The sequence below is a fragment of the Primulina huaijiensis genome, chromosome 1 (genome assembly GCF_012295235.1).
Source record: "Primulina huaijiensis isolate GDHJ02 chromosome 1, ASM1229523v2, whole genome shotgun sequence".
In the NCBI taxonomy this organism is placed as follows: Eukaryota; Viridiplantae; Streptophyta; class Magnoliopsida; order Lamiales; family Gesneriaceae; genus Primulina; species Primulina huaijiensis.
In genome coordinates, this window is record NC_133306.1 from 22250820 (window position 1) to 22272982 (window position 22163).

At 30.6% G+C, this 22163-nt stretch overlaps 2 protein-coding genes across 4 annotated transcripts in view; one reads left to right on the forward strand and one right to left on the reverse strand.

The window, feature by feature from the left end:
- LOC140985014 (tRNA-specific adenosine deaminase TAD2-like) overlaps window positions 1-22163 on the reverse strand; it is a 58489-nt gene that overhangs the window by 20546 nt on the left and 15780 nt on the right. The window lies entirely within an intron of this gene.
- Window positions 17098-21301, forward strand: LOC140985002 (protein SMAX1-LIKE 4-like). 2 transcript variants are annotated; one of them, XM_073452728.1, is made up of 4 exons: window positions 17098-17731; window positions 17825-18567; window positions 19331-19565; window positions 19654-21301. In XM_073452728.1, the coding sequence occupies exons 1-4, from the start codon at window positions 17291-17293 to the stop codon at window positions 21169-21171; spliced, it is 2937 nt and encodes a 978-aa protein (XP_073308829.1). In that variant the 5' UTR covers window positions 17098-17290; the 3' UTR covers window positions 21172-21301. The 2 variants fall into 2 exon arrangements, with proteins under 2 accessions (XP_073308829.1, XP_073308819.1); XM_073452718.1 differs by having other exon boundaries at window positions 17098-18567.

Genomic DNA, 22163 nt, shown 5'->3' on the forward strand with positions numbered 1-22163 from the left:
ATATTATCCACTTTGACTCTCAGCACTCATATGGTTTTGCTTTTGAACTTTGCCAAAAATGTCTGATATCAATAAATATATCATTTAATCTTATTAACCCATAATTTCTCTCTTAATAATTTGGTTATATTCTCAACAATCTAAGCTAGTAAATATGTGTTCTGATAATAATTTACGCATCATCCTGTTAATTATGTTAATGGAACATTAGAAAACTTTTCATTTCATGCATATGATCAGTTGTTTTAATTACTTTGATGGATATTGATTAATATTAGTTAATAATAATAAATTAAAATAAAATTCATATTAGGTTATAAAATCTTATTAATTTGAATGTCACTTGGAAAATATAATTTTATCACTCGAAAAAATATATATTTCTTTTGTGTATATAAAAAAACAATTTATTTAAGAAAAAAATAATATATAAATGGTGATTATAAAGAACCAAACAACTATATATGTACATCTTTTTCTAAAAAAGAATTACTCACAATTTTATATGTTGAGAGTCAGGTGCTTCCTCATAGCCATGATAACTTTAATTCAAAGTATACGTATATAACTTAACATATATGATCTAAATTACTCGACTAATTTTAATTAACCATAAACCTTAGTTTCATTTTCTATTACAAAAAAAATTTAATATTAACAATATAATTAACGCTATTATTCAATAGTTTCGTAATTTTCGAGCCGCGTGCACCACGATTTCATCAATAAAAAAAACATAAGTAAATAACTTATATCGTATTTTTATCATTTCAGTTTCCAGAATTTTTTAAAGTACACAACGTTAAAATTTGGTATTAATGTAATAGAGAAGATAATCGTATGTGGACCTTTGTCGTAATTAAAACCCAAAGTTTAGGAAATTTCCAAAAAAAAAAAAAGCTTAAAGGAAAATTGGACAACCAGTCCCTTGGGTGTGCCATTAGTTCTTTGTCATGTTTTACTTTAATAATCGATTTTACAAACACCTATTAAAGCATCCGACATGTGGATTATATCTCACCCGATGCTCACATGAATATTCAAATTTATGTTCACAATATGTACGATAACAGATTTTCTTTTATTATATATGGCATCAATGGCGGAGTTAGAAATATGACTTTGTCGTGGCTAGAATTTTTAAACTCTAAAATTTTCTAATATTTGAATTGATCTACCCGAGCTAATATCATATTATTCCAAAATTATACAAAGTTTACGTATAAATTTTAAAAAAAAATTCGGCCACCCATATATATATATATGTATGTATATTGGTGACGTAGATGATGAAATTTATTTCTCGTTTTTTATGACATAAGCAGGCTGGCGTAACACATGAAGACGTCAATTAGACAATTGATAGTGGAATTACGTGTCCATTTTGCCGCTGGACTTGGAGTCCACCCGTTCACAACTCGTTAAAGGATTAACATCGTTTCTTATTTGCTTTTTGACTAAATTCAACGCATGCTCCAAATTTACGAATCTATAATGGTTTAATTGTTCACACATAATTAAAGTTGGGATTACTTTAGAAATGGAAATTCACCTACTTCTCTGCAAATTACGAATGAGAAGAAAAAAAAAAATCTTTCGACGTGAGATTTCACGTGTAGCATGAATGGTACTTGATCCAAAAATTGAGCAGATTTATCATGTTTATTTATTTATAAATGAACTATATATCGAGACCGGCTTTGTAGTCCAGTGGTCTCACCCCCTGTCGAATTAGCCGGTTCTCCGGATTCGATCCCCCTCGTCGCGTGTATTGTAATAAAAAAAAAAAAAAGAACTATACATTGAAATTTTTGTCCATTATGGGATGGAAATGTTCTGTTACTAATTTCCGAGACATTTTTTTATTTGTCTCTTTGTGATTTGTGATTTTGGTCTTCTGTATTCTCAAAGATTCAGTTTTAATCAACTATCTTTAGTTTAGTTTTTTGCTCTTTTTTTACCCTTGCACTTTTGGTCTTTTTACGATGTAATGCTTACATGATGTCGACTTAGCGTTGATGTATATAGTGTCATATCAGTACTCTCGATTAAAATTACCAAAATTTGAAACATGCAAGACTAAAATCCAATTTTGACCACATAAAGTGACCACATTCGTAAAAGAAACATACATCAAAAACACAAATGAAAATTTTCCTTTAATATCAGTATAAATAAATATTCACATAATCCAATTAAACTTAACAATCAATACTCAAACCAAATCATAAGTAACTAAACAAAATCAAAAAATCTTACAAGTAATCTAACATGTATATCATTTATCACGAGCTCAACTCCTAAATCATTTTACGAACCATCTCGTTGAGATTTTCTCCACGATACCGTTTCTATAATTCTATCTCAGTTTCATGAAATATTTAGATTGAAAATCTCTACTTGGAGTGGGTATACAATTTACATTTCTCTATTTATTTATGTGAGTTTTTGTCATTAAATATGCTAGCTATTCTGATTTGTGTTGCTAGAGACTGTTGAAAATGTGTGTTCTCTCTATTATTTTGATGCTTGAGATAATTTCTCGATATATAGGAGTTTAATTAAATAATTTGCATTAAACTTATGAAAACTATTTCTATCTGCATGTTTCATTTGTAAGAAAACGCGTTACGGCATTAATTTTTTTTGAATTATAATCGCGGTTAGGGTTTTGAGGAGCTAGGTTATGATTCTTATGTTTAAGGTTATTGGATTGGATTATACATTTGTACTAACTATTCTTATAAAATCCAATATTACACACAGCCAAATTTTAGTCTAACAATTTTTTCTCTCTAAAAAAATAATTTTTTTCTACGATACGTCTCTCCAAAATATACCTTTATGGAGATCGTCACTCGTGGACTTTTGTAGGTTTAATATTTTGCCACACCATTAGCCGATTTTGGAAACTTCAAGTGGGCTGACCCAACAACAAGTACGGGTTAGCAAAAATGTAATAACCGCTCCTAAGCAAAGGCCAAGTCAATCGGTTATGTGGGTATTTATTAATTCATGTGAGATAGTTTTACGAGCCAAATTTGTTAGACGGATTTTCAACTTGATTTGATTAATGAACAAATATTAGATTTTATGTTAAAAATATTAATTTTTATTTAAAATATGGATCGGGTTGACCCGTTTTATGAAAATATATTTGTGAAATCGTCTCACAAGATACATACTCTTAATTAAGAAATTCTATGTGATCTGATTTGATAATTATTTGGTATATGATCGAGTGATTGCCGTTTTATCAAATTTTATTGTTGGTGGTAGCTTTAATATTTTAAATCATAAAATAATTCAACAATCATGTTTCGATTGCTCTATCAAGTAGATACAATTATTACACCATCATATTGAGTACGATTAGTATTAGAGCCAAAATCATGAGTTCGATTCTTATTGATTACAAAAATGCAATTATTGAGAGAGATGTTGATATGCAATAATTATTGGGAGAGATGTTGATATGCAATATTTGAGTTCTACTATTACTATCGGTTATAAATTTTGGTAAAACGATAAATGTTCGGTTTTATAGTATGTACTCGATGACGATGAATAGCAATTTTAATTTGCTTTCTAAATTGTACTTATATTAAAAAAAAAAAACATAATTTTATGAAGATGTATAAATGAAGGGCAAAGTAGGCCATTCATAGTTAAAAAAACATCGGCCCATTACTTATTATTTTATATAATTGTGGATTAAGTTCCCAACAAAGTATATATAATCTACTACTTTAATTCAGAGAACCCTATATTTTCTAAATCAATGTCCAGAAGAAATTTTTAAAAGATAATAATAATAAATAAATAAATAAAACAACTATTTTTTTTTAAAAAAAATGTTAAATCCAAAGCACAAGCACGGAATCCAAGAAAAATTCTTGGTCCCTACCAAGAATTATTAACAAATTATTAAATATAATAAGCTAAAACCTAATCCTACATGGCTATGCATATATATAATTGACACCCAAATCTTCTGTAATGATGATACTTAAAGCGTCGTGATTATATATTATCAACTTTCAAATTAACCTTTAAATAAATCCACATTCAAAGATCACGATTCTCATGCAAACATTACAATTAATGTTTTTTTCCACTTCCCCAAGATATATATATATATATATATATATATATATATACACACACACATATATATATCAATTTCCCAGAGCAAATATACATAAAAAATGAGTAGATATTACCAGGAATCCGTTATATAAAGTTCAGTTTATACAATTTTTTCAGATAATTTTTCTCTAGCTAGTATATCGCATATTCTTTTATTTTTCAATTAGAGGGTTTTGTTATAATTGTAGTCTCGAATCTGATGATTTATTCAAAAATTAAAATCTTAATGTCAGATCAACTAATTTAACGACAACGTTACTGCACATTAACTCTTGATGAATTGAAAAGTTTGATATAGAGAGCAGAATCTGGCACGTACCAAATTTTTTTTGTTGAGAAAACCGAAGAGTTTTTGGATTAGCAGCAAAGAGAATCCATGCTTAATATGTTGCTTGAAAAGACGAGCCAAGTGAAAAATGGATGTCAGCATGCATGTAGGCATGCGTTATTCTTGAATCTTAGACCATATGGGGTACTATGTTATATTGTATATTATTTCATCAGAATTCTCAGATGCCAAGAGATTTTTTTGGTAATTGGATTCTTTTAAATTTTGGCATTTTGCCCATATTTCCATCGTCTTTGTAAAAAAGTGATAATTGTCCTTTTTTTCTATGATGTGTTATTTGTCCACATATTTGTCCTTCAAAAAAATATATGATGTGTTTAATTTATATACGATTTAAAATATTTAAGTTGTTTGATATGATTATCATTATTTATGTTTTCAATACATCTCCGCTCCTTGACATAATAGGTTCTAAAATTCAAATAATACAAGTGTCAGATTTCTGCATTTGAGTAGTAGGGAAGAATAAACTCTCAAATCAAGAATAATATAACAGTAGTATTCTTTCTTAGATTGTCTTCTTGGTAGGATGCGCGTGTATATGAAATAATACATCAAATGAACGATAAAATGAATTGGATAGAGTTAGTTATATAATGATTATTTTTCGAATTCAAATTTTTTATACCGATCGAATTCGAAATATCGACTAGTTATAATAGTTCATACTCGAGCTGTATTCTTTTTGTTTAAATATAATCTATCTAGTTTTTTTAAGTAGACTGATCAAGTGCAAGAATGTACTGGATCGTGAGGTCATGGGAATTTTAGTTTGAACTAAGTTGATTTTTTTACGACAAATGTATGAAAACATTATTTTTAATATCTATATTGAGAGTAAATGGTGTAATGTATTTAATAAATATAAAGCGTTAGATATTAAAAACACGTTTTTGCTTCTTAATTCTGTTTCCTTTTTTTATTATTATTAACTTGTATATAATATACGATGCATTTTTGAAAATGAGAACATTAATTCCAGCCTCTCCTCTCTATTCTCATTAATTTTTTTATATATATAATTTATATTTGGATTTTTTTTTTTACAAAAAAATAAAAAACCATTATACGATCAAAATAAAGTGTATAATTAATTTCTGGTCTTCTAACATGCATGTCGGAAAATGGATTCTTAAAATAGAGGAAGCAATTGAGTACTTTTTCAGTAGTATACAATATTATATGATGTCCGATTAAATTGTTTGATTGAGCAAATCGACCAAGGACAGAACTGTGAATGCTTTTTTTGTCTATATTATATTTTTTTTTGCTCAATTATTATTATTATTATTATTATTTTTTTGTTTCCATGATTGAATTTGGGGGACACGTCTATTCCAATCCCAACATATGAAATTATATATATTCTTCCATTCAGATACTATTTTTAACAAACCATTCAGACACATTATTACAGGGTACGTATATCTGAATTAAATTTCTGATTTAAATTGATATAATTAAGTGTTTGTCTGAATATTTATATGTTTATTTGAAATACTGCAAAAATAAAGAACTGTGTATGTGATTTGGATTCAGGATTATGTATAGGTAAAAACTTGTGTGAGACGGTCTCACGGGTCGTATTTGTGAGACGGATCTTTTATTTGGGTAATCCATAAAAAAGTATTACTTTTTACTGTGAATATGGGTAAGATTGACCCGTCTCACAGATTAAGATCCGTGAGACGGTCTTACATGAGACCCACTCTTATGTATAACATCATCGTTGGATCATGTGAGCTGGATTTACTATACACGGTAGATTATTGAAACTCCTCTGTACGATGGGGTAACTAGGTGACTCAAAAATATTATACTTTATTTTCATGTTCTTTTGAAAAAAGTAAGCAATATTTGATTGGGATTTGATTATTATATATTTTTTGGGAAAAAAAATTAATCAAAATAATGTTTGATAAATAGTTTAAAATTTGACACAACTGTCAATGATGACATATTTTTGTGTATTAGTTTGACCAAAGATGTCGATCAGAATGGTATGAATTTGAATTTAGAACTTGTAACTGTGGTACCTGTGGTACCCGATATTGAGGTAGTTGACATCCGATATTATTCGACAATTTAATAATTGAAACAATAAATTTTGTAGTATAATATACAATAAAATCAGTTAATTTTTTTTTTTATAAATGAAACATGTTTTTATGATGGTATGAAAATAAAATATGAAAAGTAAGGAAGCGTATTACGAACGAACTAAGGCAAAAATGAAATAGAACTCTAGGATTGATCATCATCCCCAAAACATTTCTTGTATCTCATCGTCAAGTTGTTCTTTGTTCTTATTTGAAGAATGGGAGTAAGAGTGAGTATTTTGTGAAATAATTAATAGATGTGGAACGATCGATCATAACAAATAACAAATATTCATATATTTATACAATTCGAAGAATAGCATGTCAAATTCAATAATCAAAGCAAAGAAATACAAATAACATTGAAAGTCATTATGTTCTTGGTGGTTCACTGACTAGTCTCTAACAGTTAACTCTAAAGGACAAGCACATATCAACGGTTATTATATCTCACTGTATTATGGTCATAATAAATAATATATGAAATGTCAAAAATTCTTTTACCATTTCAAATGTAAATCATAAAAATTTCTTTAAATAATTTTTAACATGCTTTCAAATGTAACGAATATATCCTAGCGAATCAATCATATATCGAATTGAACGAATATATCATGTCGACAGAATTTTCAAATACATACATAGATTTTAAAAGTACAAGTCCGTTTACAGTAAAATGTTCAAAACGTGGAGAGGGACTAGCTGAAATTATCGAACCAAGGTTTCCAAAAGACTCGCATAGAAAACCCTCGAACTTGGATCAAACTTTGCTTGGATTGGGACAACACTTTGGACAGAAAGTCGCTGGCGAATACTGCTACAACCTTCAACAATTCTGGATGCTAGTTGCTCAAAAATATGGAGCGTTTCTGCAGATTTTGGTGTATTTCCATTCAGAAATGAGAGGCAATGAGAGGTGTATTTCCATTCCAGAATAATTCTGGAAGGAGGAGCTAAAAATGGTAGGTCCGTCATATAGGCTTGCATTAAGGGTTGAATCTGCAGCACCAATTCAGGTGCTCTGGTTTATGAATATTAGCTTCATTGGCATGGAATTTCGCAGCCAAAATGTGGAATTTTCGGTTCCAATAGTAATTATCAAAATTTTCAACTATGAAAAACCACACAAGTAAGAAAAATTTATTACAAATATATAGCTTTTACGACATTTAACATTCTATCTGGTAAATGTTATCCGGCACCTGAAAAAGACAAGCTACCCACCAACAACTTGGTCAAGTACTACTTCCATTTTAGTTCAAATTTACTCTCAACAGCCCGGTCAAGCGTCGGATGCTCCCCTCACGTTTTGGCTATGATCGAGTTCGACCATATTTATCTTGTCATGCCCCGGGCTCGAGCCCGCCTACGTGAATGCACAATGAGCCCTTATAGCAACTACTTCGTATTCGTCCTCGTTTTATGAAAATGATTAACTCATCTTGCTATAGAAATCAACTATAACTCATTATAAACTCATTTTAAATCTTTAATTTATACCATGTGAGACAAGAGGTATCATATATCTCGTGATCGGCCATGCATCAAGTTAGTTGTTTATTTGAAGCCTGAATTATACTTTCATGAAATTTTAAATATGATATCAATCATTAATACTCACCCTACCTTGATGCAACCTCGACCGAAAATAGTAAACATCGTCATGAGTCCAATGTTACCCATGAGCTCTTTTATATAAAATTTAGATATAACACAAAATAGAATGCAAATAATCGACGATTAAGACTCGACTGGATTTCATGGCATGCTGCACTTATCCATGTAACGACATGCATGTCCTCTCTTTTCTTTGGTCAATTATACATATTGGTGTGCACATATTTTCTGTAGATCCAATAAATTTAAAAATCCGAATGTTGGATTTATAATTCCCACAAAGTTGATGGGGTCCAAAAGATGAGAATTAAATTCAAAAAGCTGTCTCGTATGGTTGTGGAGAGAATGAAATAAAAGATTGAGAGAATGATTTCATGTATATTTATTGGGATCCGAACCACCAAAAAAATAAAGAGAAGAGGGGGCAGCAATGATGATGGCTGTCATCGATTTGCATGCAAAATACATACAATGTGAATTGGAGAAAATAATAACAATATTATAATAATAATAATAATAATAATAATAATAATAATAATAATAATAATAATAATAATAATAAAGTAACAAAAGAACGTACTTTATTTCTCCCCTTTTTTTTCTCATTATCTCTCACTTTCTTTGCTTTACGGGTCACCCCCGACCTTTAATCACCACCCACGCTCTTAGATTTCAGTGGCAAAAAGAGCATCCCACATATATATTTTTTTAAATAAAAAAAATTCTTTTTCCCCCTTTTAATAATTACCCATTCATTGACCGCCGTTAGAATTAGAAATTTCGATAAGATCATTATCACTATATAAATTTTTTTAAAAAAAAATTTACTAAGGAATTTAAAATATTAGTTAAAAATAGTAAAGTTTAGATTAAATTTGTATTCGATTAGATAAATGGAATGTATAAAATCAAAATGTGTCATGGACTCATGTTTACGTGATATTTGTGGATGTGGATCTTCATGTTATAAACATAACATGTGGTGTTATGCAATTTTTTTAATATAAAATGATCAGTTAATCATTTCAATTCATCTGACAATATGGGAGGTCTCAATATGATCAATTGTGTAAAAAATTACACAGCACCACATATTATATTTATCCCAACAGCAGAGGATCAAAATCCGATATCTGTATATAGCTAGCAAAAAAAATAAACATATCGAAATGGAAAATTTGAGTCAAGGACTTTGAATGAATATAATCCCGAAAGCCGATAAATGGAGATATGAATGTTTGAGAGTACGTAAATGATAGAAAAAAGTGAGCGACGAAAAACAAAAGAAAGCAAAAGCAAAAGATGATTGCAGGGAAACAAACACATTCATTTTTTAAAATGGGCAAAGCACGCTTGTTTCTTATCCTTATTGCACCTTCGCCGTATACAACTCTTGGGATTTTCGTATATATATAGAATCATAAAATCAAAAATATATAGAGAAGATTGATCTAACTATTAAATGTGAATGTAAATCCATTTATAAAAAACAAATAGAAGATGGATCTATTCTAATCCGTTCGAATGAATATGAATTAAAGATTATGAAAGTTTTCAGACGTAATCATGGGTTAATAATGTTTTCTTACGTGATATAGTCGCGTAGATTTCAAATTATTTGACTCATTGTCGCACCTTCTCACGAATACAGTCTAAGATGAGTACTTAATTGGATGCAATCAGAAAAGTAATATATTTTTTCAAGTGAAGAAAAATAAAATTCATACATAAAATAATTCGAGTTATTTGAAATCTATTCGAGCGCGGATCAAACTTAAAATATCTATACGATTGAGCTCGAAATCAAGCTCAATAACTAAATAAGTTTGATCAAGTTCACATCTTTAATATTTATTATGTCAAGTTGAACTCAAACTCGAGTAGTGTATCACCATAATTCGAGTTGAACTCAAACTCGACTAGGGCGCGACCAGAATTAGACTTGGTCTGAGTACACCTGGTCTCTATAATTTAAAATTTTCCCTAATTTATTTATTGTAGTACGTAAATCTGAATATTTATATATGGTCATTTATTACTATTAATGATATTATTTATCCCGATGGAAAGCTTAATTGGTTGTCGTCTCATTTAAATGCTTAATTAAGTACAGTTAATGTTTTCGAAAATATGTTATCTCAAAGAAACCCTAAAAAGCACTTGAAAAATTATTACAATGGAACCCAATTTTCATAACTTATTCAATCCTTTCATTAAATTTCTAGATCTCTAAAAATATAAATTAACTAATTTACCCACAAAATATATGAATTAATTCTTGATATTTATGTACATAAATTAAAGACAAGACATTTCCAATACAACGACGATTTGTTTTTTGTTTTTTCGTTACTTTATCGGGGGATGGCCCCAAATGTTTCATTTCTCCTGGTTTGTGAATTTTTACAAATGAAACTTTGTTGAATATTTGTTAGGAAACATGCAAACCAAATCAAATATTTCGAAAAAATTAAAAGAGGCCAGGTACTTTTCTTGTAATAAGAGCAATCAATTATTCATTTTTTCATCTTTATATAAACTTTTTGTAACAGCAGACAAAAATTGTAAATTTAGATGCTGCTTAAATAATAGAAGTACAAAATTCGATGTATAATGCATAAAGAATTTATAGATTCCGTAGATTAAATGGAAAAATTTATTTAAAAAATTATAAATAATTATTGGGGATGTTCTTGTATCTTGATTTATCCACTCCTAGTTTTTATGAGTGATGAAAGATATATAGAGAGTATTTGCAGTAGTTTATGCTATAAAAAATTTTTGTTAAATTTGTAGATTATTAAAAAGTAGAGAAAAATCAGAATTAGATAGTGTTTGAAAACAAAAGTGAGAAATTGAAAATCATAAGTGAGTATTGTCTGATAAATAATTGATTATTATTAACTTGTTATTAGATTCTTTTTTGTAGAATCAGAATTAACATCCCACCAACTTTTGGATTTTAATTAAATCAAATAGAAGCTAGTACAAAATTTGGGTTCAAGAAATACAATAAAATGATTTTGTTTTAAAAGGTAAAAACCAATAATAATTTTTTTTAGTGATTGCAAAACACTGCCATAATTTTCAAATTATTTGAATTTTTTCTCACCTTTAATTGAATTATGATTATTTTATTTCTTGGTGATACTAAATTAATACCAATTACAGGTGGCTGAATTGTCCTTAGGGTGGAGAAAAATATCGAATTTTCGGTATACCGAGGTTACCGTATCGAAAAATACCGAATTTATCGAAATTTTTGGTATACCGAAATTTTCGTTACGGTAACGGTATGGAATTTGAAATTTTCGTATATACTGAAATACCGAAAAAATATATAAAAATATATAAAATTTTTAAATAATAAAGTTAAAATTTTAAAAAATATATGGTATTTTTTTTTATAAAACAATATATATCGATATCGTACCAAAATAAAGAATTTAACTTCTGTTTGGACTCATCATGTTAGAATAGTCTAAATTAAAGTTCAGTGAATCAACTCGACTCATAGTTGAGAATTTAAACTGTTGATAAGTCTTGTCTCTGTAGCTTAACGTTACAGCTAGATAGAGGACTGGATGCTGAGCCTTGACTAATTGAAAAGCTGATAGATTTCAGAAATCACATGACCTCAAATATTGTTGCAAAGATAGCGGATGAAATTTATTTGAAATGTCGCGGTTGAAATTTATCGGTGTTCATTGATGTCTTGGATCTCCAGACACATGTTGCGGTTTGTGTTTATTGTCTTGATGGATTTGTTTTGTATGTATCTTTCTTGGTCTTTTTGAATGTCTTGAGATATTTGTTTATTATTAGTAATCAATGGCCTTAGAATTACAAGAGAATAAATTTTTTTACAATAATTTCGGTATGAAGGTATTTTACCGATATCGTATCAACTTTTCGGAATATCGAAAATTCAGTACAGTAACGGTATCATTTTTCTCATACCAGTATTTTCGATACGGTATACGATATCTGAAATTTCGATACGGTATACCGTACTGACCACCTCTAATTATTGTCCCACTAATTAACAATTAATCATTTATCATTTTTGACCCTTTTTGTATTTTGTATTTTTTTGAAATCTTTTTTAATTCAAATGGTAATGATCATAAGAGACAATTTATCCATTAATCGTAAAAACATTGCGTGATATAATCTAGATGCTATCTTTTTTGACTTTGACATAACTAAGCAATTTTTTGATTATTCTCAATGGGGGACCATGTCTTGTATAATTGCTATAGATTTTACGGGTCGATTTTGTATCGTAAAAAAAATGGTATATCATATCGTATCGAATCGAAGAATACATATCATATCGTATTATAGTTAAAAAAGTGATATATCATATCATATCGAAAAATTACGTTATTAGAAAATATCTATATCATTTACGTACCGAAAAATCAAAATTTTCGATATGTATGATTAGCATATCGATTATATTGAAATATTACGGTATACTAAGATTTCGGTACGGTCTCGATATATATCTTTTTATATAGAAAAATACATTATATATTTAAAAAAATTTAATATATTATTTCGATATTTCTTTATATATTGAAAATTACAAATTCCATATTGTTACCGTACCGAAAATTTCAGTATCGATACTTGGTATTTTTTTATACGATAACCTTGAACACTAAAAATTTGATATTTTTTTCACCCTATGATCGCAAGGTATAATTTGACTCATCATATAATAGTGAAATATAAATATATGGATGTACCAGAAAAATAATAAACAGCTATATGAGACAAAACGTAAATAATCAATTATTAAAATGTGAAAAAACAACAAATAATAGGTTACTTTAATTACAAATATTAGCATCTTGCTTAAAACATGTTTTATTAACCATCATTTTAGTAATGTTTAAAAATTTATTGTATATTTGGATAAAGTAACTGAAAAAAAAAACTCTTTTATTTAATTTTGACTTTAAGAGAGAGATTGTAATTGAAGTATTAAAAACCACACGTTCTTGCTAGTATTTTATATATCCTTTATATTAAAAAAAACATCCAAATACTTTTTTTTTTTACTAAAATGTACTTGATATTTATGTGCAACAATGATAAATACAAACTTAATTCTTCTTTAAAAAGAATTTTACAGACATATATATAAAGATATTTTCGAGGCAAAAACTTGTGTGAGAGTGTCTCACGGGTCGTATTTTGTGAGACTGATATCTTATTTGAGTCATCCATGAAAAAATATTATTTTTATGCTTAGAATATTACTTTTTATTGTGAATATCGGTAGGGTTGACCCGTCTCACAGATAAAAATTCGTGATACCGTCTAACAAGAGACCTGCTCTATTTTCGGACCCTTCATTTCAAAGTTGATTCTATCCATGCGAGATCTCGATTCCATTCATGCAAGATTTGATTGCTAATAAATTATCTTAATTAAATTTTGGTGTTATTTATTAACTGGTGTTATTTAATGTTAATAAATATAACAATTCGTGTAAATTAATTTATGAGCGACAGTGACAAAAGTTGGCATGCAATATTATTACTGTTCTTGATAACGTAGCTCTTTTTTCTTGATTTACCAAAAAGTTGTTAAGGGGCCCTTTACATGTGTGTGTGTGTGTGTGTGTGGTACGTAGGAAAGACAGAGAGTTGCTTTTTGGGTAATCGGGGAAGAATAAAACAGTCTTTCTACGACGATTGGCGTGACATAATGCTATTATCTTTTTCTCTACCACGACAATTGATAGCTAAATAATTAATATCGATAGCAAACATATTTAATGTTATTTATTTACATTTTTTAGTCTATGTCATTTACAAGTAATTAGATGTTATATTTTGAGCTTTAGCCATCCTAGTTTCGAGATTAATGTGTATATATAGTTATTTATTTTAAGAATTTTAGTCACTGAGCAAAATTTTTATACATGAATTTCTATTAGTTTTAAATAACCTAGCATTTGAGCTTATTCTGTATCTATTTGGTTATCTTAATTTATATATTTACTCATTCTAATTTTACACTTTATATATATATTTGTGTTGTTCTGATTATAAATATTTATTTACATAAATATATTGAACAAACCAAAAATATATAAACACTAAATAATAATAAAATTAAGTGATAATTATTTGAGTACAAAATCGTATAACTAAATTATTTGAATGAATAATGTCATATGTACATTCAATTTTTTTACTTACTTTACTATGAATTTATTTTAAAAGTTCATTATTATAAATTATATTTATCATGTATCTTGATATATTAAATTTTTAAGATGATTTTTAAAATTTATCTAGTTCATATTATACAAAATATAACAAAAAAAATTTAAGAATACATTAAATAATAATTACATTTTCAATGTCCATCCCACCTTATTTTAAAATCTTGGCTACGCTCCTGGTGGGATGTAATATTTGAAAGTTGTATATTTAGACTTGTATAATCTTCTCACTTGAACTAATTTTTGGGATTTAGTTATATCAAAGTATCGATCTTAACATGATATCAGATGTTAAGTTCCACTGTTATGTGTTTGACTGCCAATAGTTGGACTACCCATTATGCTCAAGTTGGGTCACTTGTAAACTTCCCACTTCAGATGTTCATTCATAAACATAAGAGAGTGTGTTAGTTGTCCCACATCAGTTGGATAAAATTTCTGAAAGTTTTATATATGAACTTGGACAATCCTCCCTTCTTGAGATAGCTTTTGGGATTGATTAGGTCCAAATGTCAATTGTAACATGATATCATAACTCAAACTCATCGTTATGTGTTAGACAACCAATAGTGGGGCCACCTGTTAGTGTTTCCACGCTTCAGTTGTTCATTAGTGATCGTGAGTAGATGTGTTGAGATATCTCACATCTCAAGAGCTAGCTCAAGGGGTGGATTGTCCAAGTCTATTTGTACAACTACAAATATTTTATCCAAGAGGTGTGAACAAACTAACACACTAGATGATTATTCAAGTTCATATAAACAACTCACAAAGATTTTATCTAACCGATGTGACACAACTAACACACCGAAAGATTATCTAAATTCATATATACAACTCCATAGATTTTGTTAGACAACTAACAACCTGAAGTCTCAAAATTTCATATAATAATATATCTTTATTACTACATGTGAAGTTCATTGATTTTTCAGTAGATCTCACTTCTATTATTAATCTTTAAAGGGAGCTTAAATTTCCCGTCATTTACATTTCTCAAAACTATTTATTAGTTTTTTTTTTTTTTTAAGATGAGCTCCTTATATATAAGATTAATTTTAACAAGTTAAATATTAAATTTGAAAAAAGTTTATTTTAAATTGTTGTACTATATCTAAAAAAACAAACAAAGAAAGACCGATCAAATAGCACCGAGAACAAATTAAATGATTAAACATGAAAAGGCAGACATGTCACTTTTTCTTCTTTTATCTCTCTTCACAAACTCTCTGCCTCCTTTCCACCTTTTTCTTTTTACCAATTTATTTGAATTTCTGTTGGTTCACTCCTTCGTTCAAAGAGGTGATGTGGAAAATTAAAAGTTAAAAAAAAAAAAATAATAAATAAATAATTGAATAATTAAAAGTGGGGTCAAATTGTATACGTAGTCCTCTTTTTCTTTGAAGAATATCGATTTTGCAAGAAATCCCAAAAACACAAGTGAAGGAAGGTATTTACAATTAAAAAAAAACTAAAGACAAACTTATTTTTCGAAAATTAATTACTAAGTTGTGTTTTTCAATTTTTTTACAAAAACATTGAATTAATATTAATATTTTATATATTAATCAAAAATATTTTTATTTTTTCTAAAAAACAGAACCAGCAATAAATCGCAATTTTTTAGCTTCTGGATTTTGATTATGTGTTTACAATAACCACATTTAGAAGAAAATAGATTCATGATTCTTGTATTTAAATAGAATATTACAAAAAAAATTAGTTCTTAGATTCAAAATAAAGGTTTTTTTTTTAATGAGCATAACGAGCTTGTTTGGAAAAACAAGCCAAAAGAATTACTTTTCTAATATAGGATTTTGGAGTCTCAACTCTCAAGCAGTTTGTATGTTTGGATAAATCAGGGAAAAATGGCCCTTTATTTTATAAGGAGAGATTGAAATAGAAGCCCAAAGCTACATTTTCTGAGTTTTCCTAAAAATTATTTTTAAGTATCTTTTTTTTTTAAAAAAAAGAAAACTTCTACATCTGAACGTCAAAAATTTTTTTTTTTTTTGCTATACTACTATTTATTTAAAATTAATTTTGAATAAATAACTTCTCTTTCTAAACATATTTAGTAATTATAATTTATAAATGGAATGCTAAAAGAATCAAGTATTGTGTACAAGATAGAAACTAAAGAAAATATATAAAATGCATGGTGAATTTGAATTATTTCCTCTTCTTTTTTTTTAGAATAATTTGAATTATTTTGTTAAGGTTAGAACTTGGACCTAACTCAACCTCGAAAACTACTATGTGACATCCAACACATAACGGTAGAACCTGAACTCTGATACCATGTTAAGATTGGAATTTGGAATTAACTCAACCCCAAAAGCTAGCTCAATAGAGGAGGATTGTCCAAGTCTATATATGCAACTTTTAGGGATTTTATCTAACCGATATGAGACAAGTAACATATTTCTCTCGGATTTATGAAAATAAAAAAAAATAATTTTTTTCCATATTTTATAATTTCTTCTAAAACTTTGTGCCTCCGTTAGTGTAAAACATCATAAGCCTAACTAACCCCTTTTCAAATAGACCTATTCACACCCTAAACTATTATTGTCCGAACAGTAACACAACACATCACCTATTTATTCCCTGTGAAGGAAATATTACTACCCCGTTTCAAACACGACGTCCCATTTTTCTCATCACACAGAAGAAAAACACACAAGCACACACGGACCAGTGTCGGGGGGAGGGAATAGTTTGAGGAGGGAGGAGAACCAAGAAGCAGGTTTCCAATTTTTTTCGGCGAGAAAAGAGAGATTTCACTCTTTTTTCCGGGGGGTGTTTGGGGGTGGGGGTGTGTTCTAAGTTATGCGTGCAGGAGTTTGTGCAGCTCAACAGACCCTCTCCGCAGAGGCTGCTTCCGTGTTGAAGCATTCTCTTAGCCTGGCAAGGCGGCGCGGCCACGCTCAGGTCACTCCACTGCATGTTGCCGCCACTTTGCTGAGCTCTAGAGCCAGTCCTCTCAGAAGGGCTTGCCTTAAATCTCAGCCTAACCAACACTCGCATCCGCTTCAATGCAGAGCTCTAGAACTGTGCTTCAATGTCGCACTTAATCGTCTTCCTGCTACCCCTACTCCTCTTCTTCACGCGCAGCCTTCCTTATCTAATGCCCTTGTTGCTGCTCTCAAAAGGGCTCAAGCTCACCAGAGGAGAGGTTGTATTGAGCAGCAGCAGCAGTCACCGCCGCCGTTGATTGGTGTCAAAGTTGAGCTGGAACAGCTTATTTTGTCAATCTTGGACGACCCTAGTGTGAGTAGGGTTATGAGGGAGGCTGGTTTCTCAAGTACTGCAGTGAAAAATAACATGGAGGAGTCTACTAATTCCGTTTCTTCTGTTTTTCAGTGTTACAATTATTCTGGTGGGATTTACTCAACTCCAAGTTCACCTCCAAATAATCATCAAAACCCTAATAGTTTCTGGCATTCCAATGTGATGTCTTATGTTTCTGAGCAAAACCCATTAATCTTTTCACCTCAGAAGAGTATTTTAAGTAAACCCGTCGCAAATACCTCATATCTGAAGGAAGATATCAAGTTGGTTTTCGAGGTTTTGCTCAGAAAGAAGAGACGAAACACTGTAATAGTCGGTGACTCTTTCTCCCTGAGCGAAGCTCTTGTTGCAGAATTAATGAATAAAGTACAGAGAGGAGATGTGCCTGAGGAGTTAAAATCCGTGTACTTTGTGAAGCTTCACTTCTCATCAGTGCCACTCCAGTTCATGAAAAGAGAAGAAGTGGACATGCATATTGGTGATTTGAAAAGAAAGGTCGAATCTTTTGCGTCAAATGGTAGAGTTATAATCTACACTGGTGACTTGAAATGGACTGTTGAAAAAGTGTTTTGTGATGGTAAGGAAGCCACGGTTTACAGCCCTATTGATCACTTAGTTACTGAGATAGCAAAATTGCTTTCTTGGTATAATAATGACAGTTTAAACACAAGAGTTTGGTTAATGGCTACTGCAAGTTACCAGACTTACATGAAGTGTCAAATGAAGCAACCTCCTTTGGATGTTCAATGGAGTTTACAAGCTGTGTCTGTTCCTTCCGGTGGACTGGGGTTGAGTCTCAATGCTACTGCTACAAAGTGAGTGCTCAAATTTCTTGATTTTCTCGTTTTCCAAGGAAGAAAAGACGGTGTTTTTTATTTTCTTTCCGGATATTTATTTTGAGTTTAAAGTTTTTATCCGTAACTAAGTATAGTACCAAGTAAATACCATATGGTACATGGGTATTTTAACCAAATACGAAAATATAAATGATGAGAATGAGTTATTGATAAAGAAAATAAATTAGAGAGCATTGTTGTTTTTTGTTTACTGTGATGGTAATTGTTCTTAGAAACCAAAACAAACAATAACCAAAGATTCTTGAATTATGCTTGTTTGTAGAGTCAATTGACCGTTTTTGGCTGGTTTTAAAGCGCTTTTTGTTTTATGTATTTGCTCTTTTCTCGTGAATATTTATTCATGGTCTGAACTAATGAAATGCTGGTACATAGCTGCGTGAAAAAGTTCTGTTAAGAAGACGTACTATGTACTTTCTAACTTTGTTTGTCTCCATATGTGAGATGTTGATATGATCGGACGCAAGTTAGTGAAATTTGAATGATTTTATGGGTAATTTTTCAAAAGTACTTTGAATGTTTTGGCTCCAAAAGGTGCCAAAGTTGTCTGTTTGAATAAGAGTACACATTTTTTCCCTTGCTGTATTGTCTGCTTAGTTTACTCAATTTTATTAACATTATTCAGATCATTTGGCACGAAGAAAAACAAAGGTATATTGAAGTTTTTTTTTTTAATTTTGAAAATTAATCTTAAAAACTCACGTCCCTAATGTACATAATGCAGCGGCGTGGAGTCAAGAATCATCTTTAATGAAAATCCACCAGATGTAATGCACAAAAGACCATTTTTTGGAAAGGAAGAAGACCAAGATGTCCTGAATTGCTGCCCAGAGTGCACATCCAACTATGAAAAAGAAGGCAGCCAGCACGATTCTTTATCATTAAACAAAAAAACAGAGAATGCTTCCGTGCAGTTACCTTATTGGCTCAAGTCACCAGGCATTGAAACATCTGAGAAGGTAACAATTACATATATTTCTTCTAGCAAATGCTAAAATCTTTGAATCTTTTTTGATCATGGTTCATTTTCTGTTATAATTTTAACAGGACGATTTGATTCAGCTCAGGAGAAAATATAACAGACAATGCCAGAATCTGCACGGTGGAAGCCAAAATCCGAATAATTCGAGTGCGAACTTTACAAACCAGAGCTTTCTTGGAAGAAGTCACTTCAATACTTCATCAAATCCATGTTGGCCAAATACGAACATCTTTGGTGATTCGGATACAATTTCGTTTGGTTATTCTTCTGTCAAGCCTAATCAAATCTCCACCGCTCTGCCTCGATTCAGGAGGCAGCAGTCTTGCCATATCGAGTTTGATTTTGAGGATGGGAATTCAAAATACCAATCGGCCAAACCGAACTTGGATTCACTTAAGAGAATGGATGATAAGGAAGTAAAGATCAGTCTCGCTCTTGGGAATTCCATGTTTGCTGCTGCACCAAACACTAGATTGAATGCTGAAATATGTAAAACATTACAAGAAAATTTTCCATGGCAAAAGGAAATTATTCCTTCGATTCTACAGTCATTGATGGATCCTAAAGGATTCGACCAAGATAAATGGTTGCTAATTCAAGGAGACGATTTTATTGGAAAGAGACGACTGGCAATTGGCATAGCAAAATCCATACTGGGTTCTTCAGATTTGGTCTTCTGCATGAATATGAGGGAAAATACAAGAACGTCGACTCAGAACTGTGAAATGCTCCACAAGGCACTGAAAGACCATGGAAAGATGGTAATTCTTGTCGAAGATGTAGATTGTGCTGATCCTGAGTTTGTTAAGTTTCTTGATGATGGATTTGAGAGGGGAGACATGGGAAAATTGATGAAAAGAGAACGGGATTCAGGAAACAATATAATGATCTTAACAACTAATGATTCCTTGAGTTTTAACAAGAAAAGGGATATCACAGGATCTGTCATTCGGATGAAAATAGTTGTCAGTGAATCCAAACAGGATTCAGGGGTGGTGTCTGTTGATCGTAGGCGTAAATCGGATTGGAATTCACCGATCAGGATCAAGAGTCGAAGGAACGGTGAAATTGAAGAGGTCTTCTCAAACGAGTTCGACCTCAACGTAAAAGTTGATGAGCCTGAGCAAGGAGAAGACAAGGCTGGAGACTTGAGCCCGATTTCAAGTGATTTGACTCGTGAAATCACAATGGATCAACGGAATTCTCCAAAGTTTCTTGAAAAGATAAAGAACCGCTTCGTTTTCAGTTTAAGCACGGATCAAGAAAACCAAGCAAAGGATATGTTCTTGTCCATGTTCAAACGATCTTTCCATGAGGCTTGTGGGGGTAGAAACATAAGCAGTTTCAACGTCGATGAGATGGTCTTGGAAGAAGTTTTTCAAGGGTCTGGTTTTTATCTTAACAACTTGTTTGATCAATGGTTAAACGATGTTTTTCAAAGAAGTTTACACATGGTTAATACTGGGGAGAGGGGAGATATTAGTGTTAGGCTGTGTTTAGGTGGAAAGAGGGGATATTGTTCAAACGATGGATTCATGGGCACAAGTCTTCCCAATGAAATCCAAGTTTCTTTCATAGTTTAAAAGGACATGTGAGATGTTCACTTTCTTAGGTTTGTAATTACTGATCTTCTAATACATTGTATGGTTTGTTTTAACAGCACAGTTTCTATAACTTAATATCGCCTTCTTAAATCAACATTTTGTGACTTTATTTGTCCGAATTGCAATTGAACAAGTAAAATGCCATAGTCTATCATTCATCAATGCTGTTGATAGTACTGTAATTATAGAGTAGTTGATAAATCGAAGAGTTTCTTTTTATCTGTTAGACCAGTATTGTAAGTTTAACTCTCCTCTGGCAAATTTTCCAACGGTTGCATGTTTGCCTTTGTTGGATGGGCTGCATTTTAAATGCGACTCGACTAAGGCTCGTATCGGGGTATTCGTCACGTTGGCATCTATCGCCAGACCGAACAAGCCAAAAGGTGCAAGCTAAGAGCATGAAGAAGTTAAAGTTCCTTGAAAGTGTAAACATATTTAACAACAGAAAATGCAAAAGACTAGTACTATTTAACTCTACCATCTTTTGATCTTGCCAAGAATATATAACACTAAAACTGGGACCTAAGTAGGTTTTTTCATGATGAGATATGCACATATAAATATTGTGCATTAGAAAGCAGATTTGAGATTAAGGAGGGAGGTGTAAGTCACTAGCCACAAAGGTTTCTTGAAGACCCTTTTGTAAACAATATTATCCTCACAAGAATTGCGATCCAAAAATATAGATAAAGACAATCCAAAATGTGCACTTCTGACTTCCATCAAGTTTCCATTCATATGTGGCGAATGATAAAGAATTCATCCTTCATGTAAACTTGTAATAATTATAATCATACACTTCACCACTACAAGACAAAGGGACTTTCCACTTGAAATTATTGTATCTAGCAATTTAGAAACATTTTGTTTGACTGATTGTGGTCATCAAGAATATAAAGACATGATATGATTACAGCAAGCGGCGGTGTGTCCATCTGATTTTAAAATTATGCCTAACATAATGATGGTTT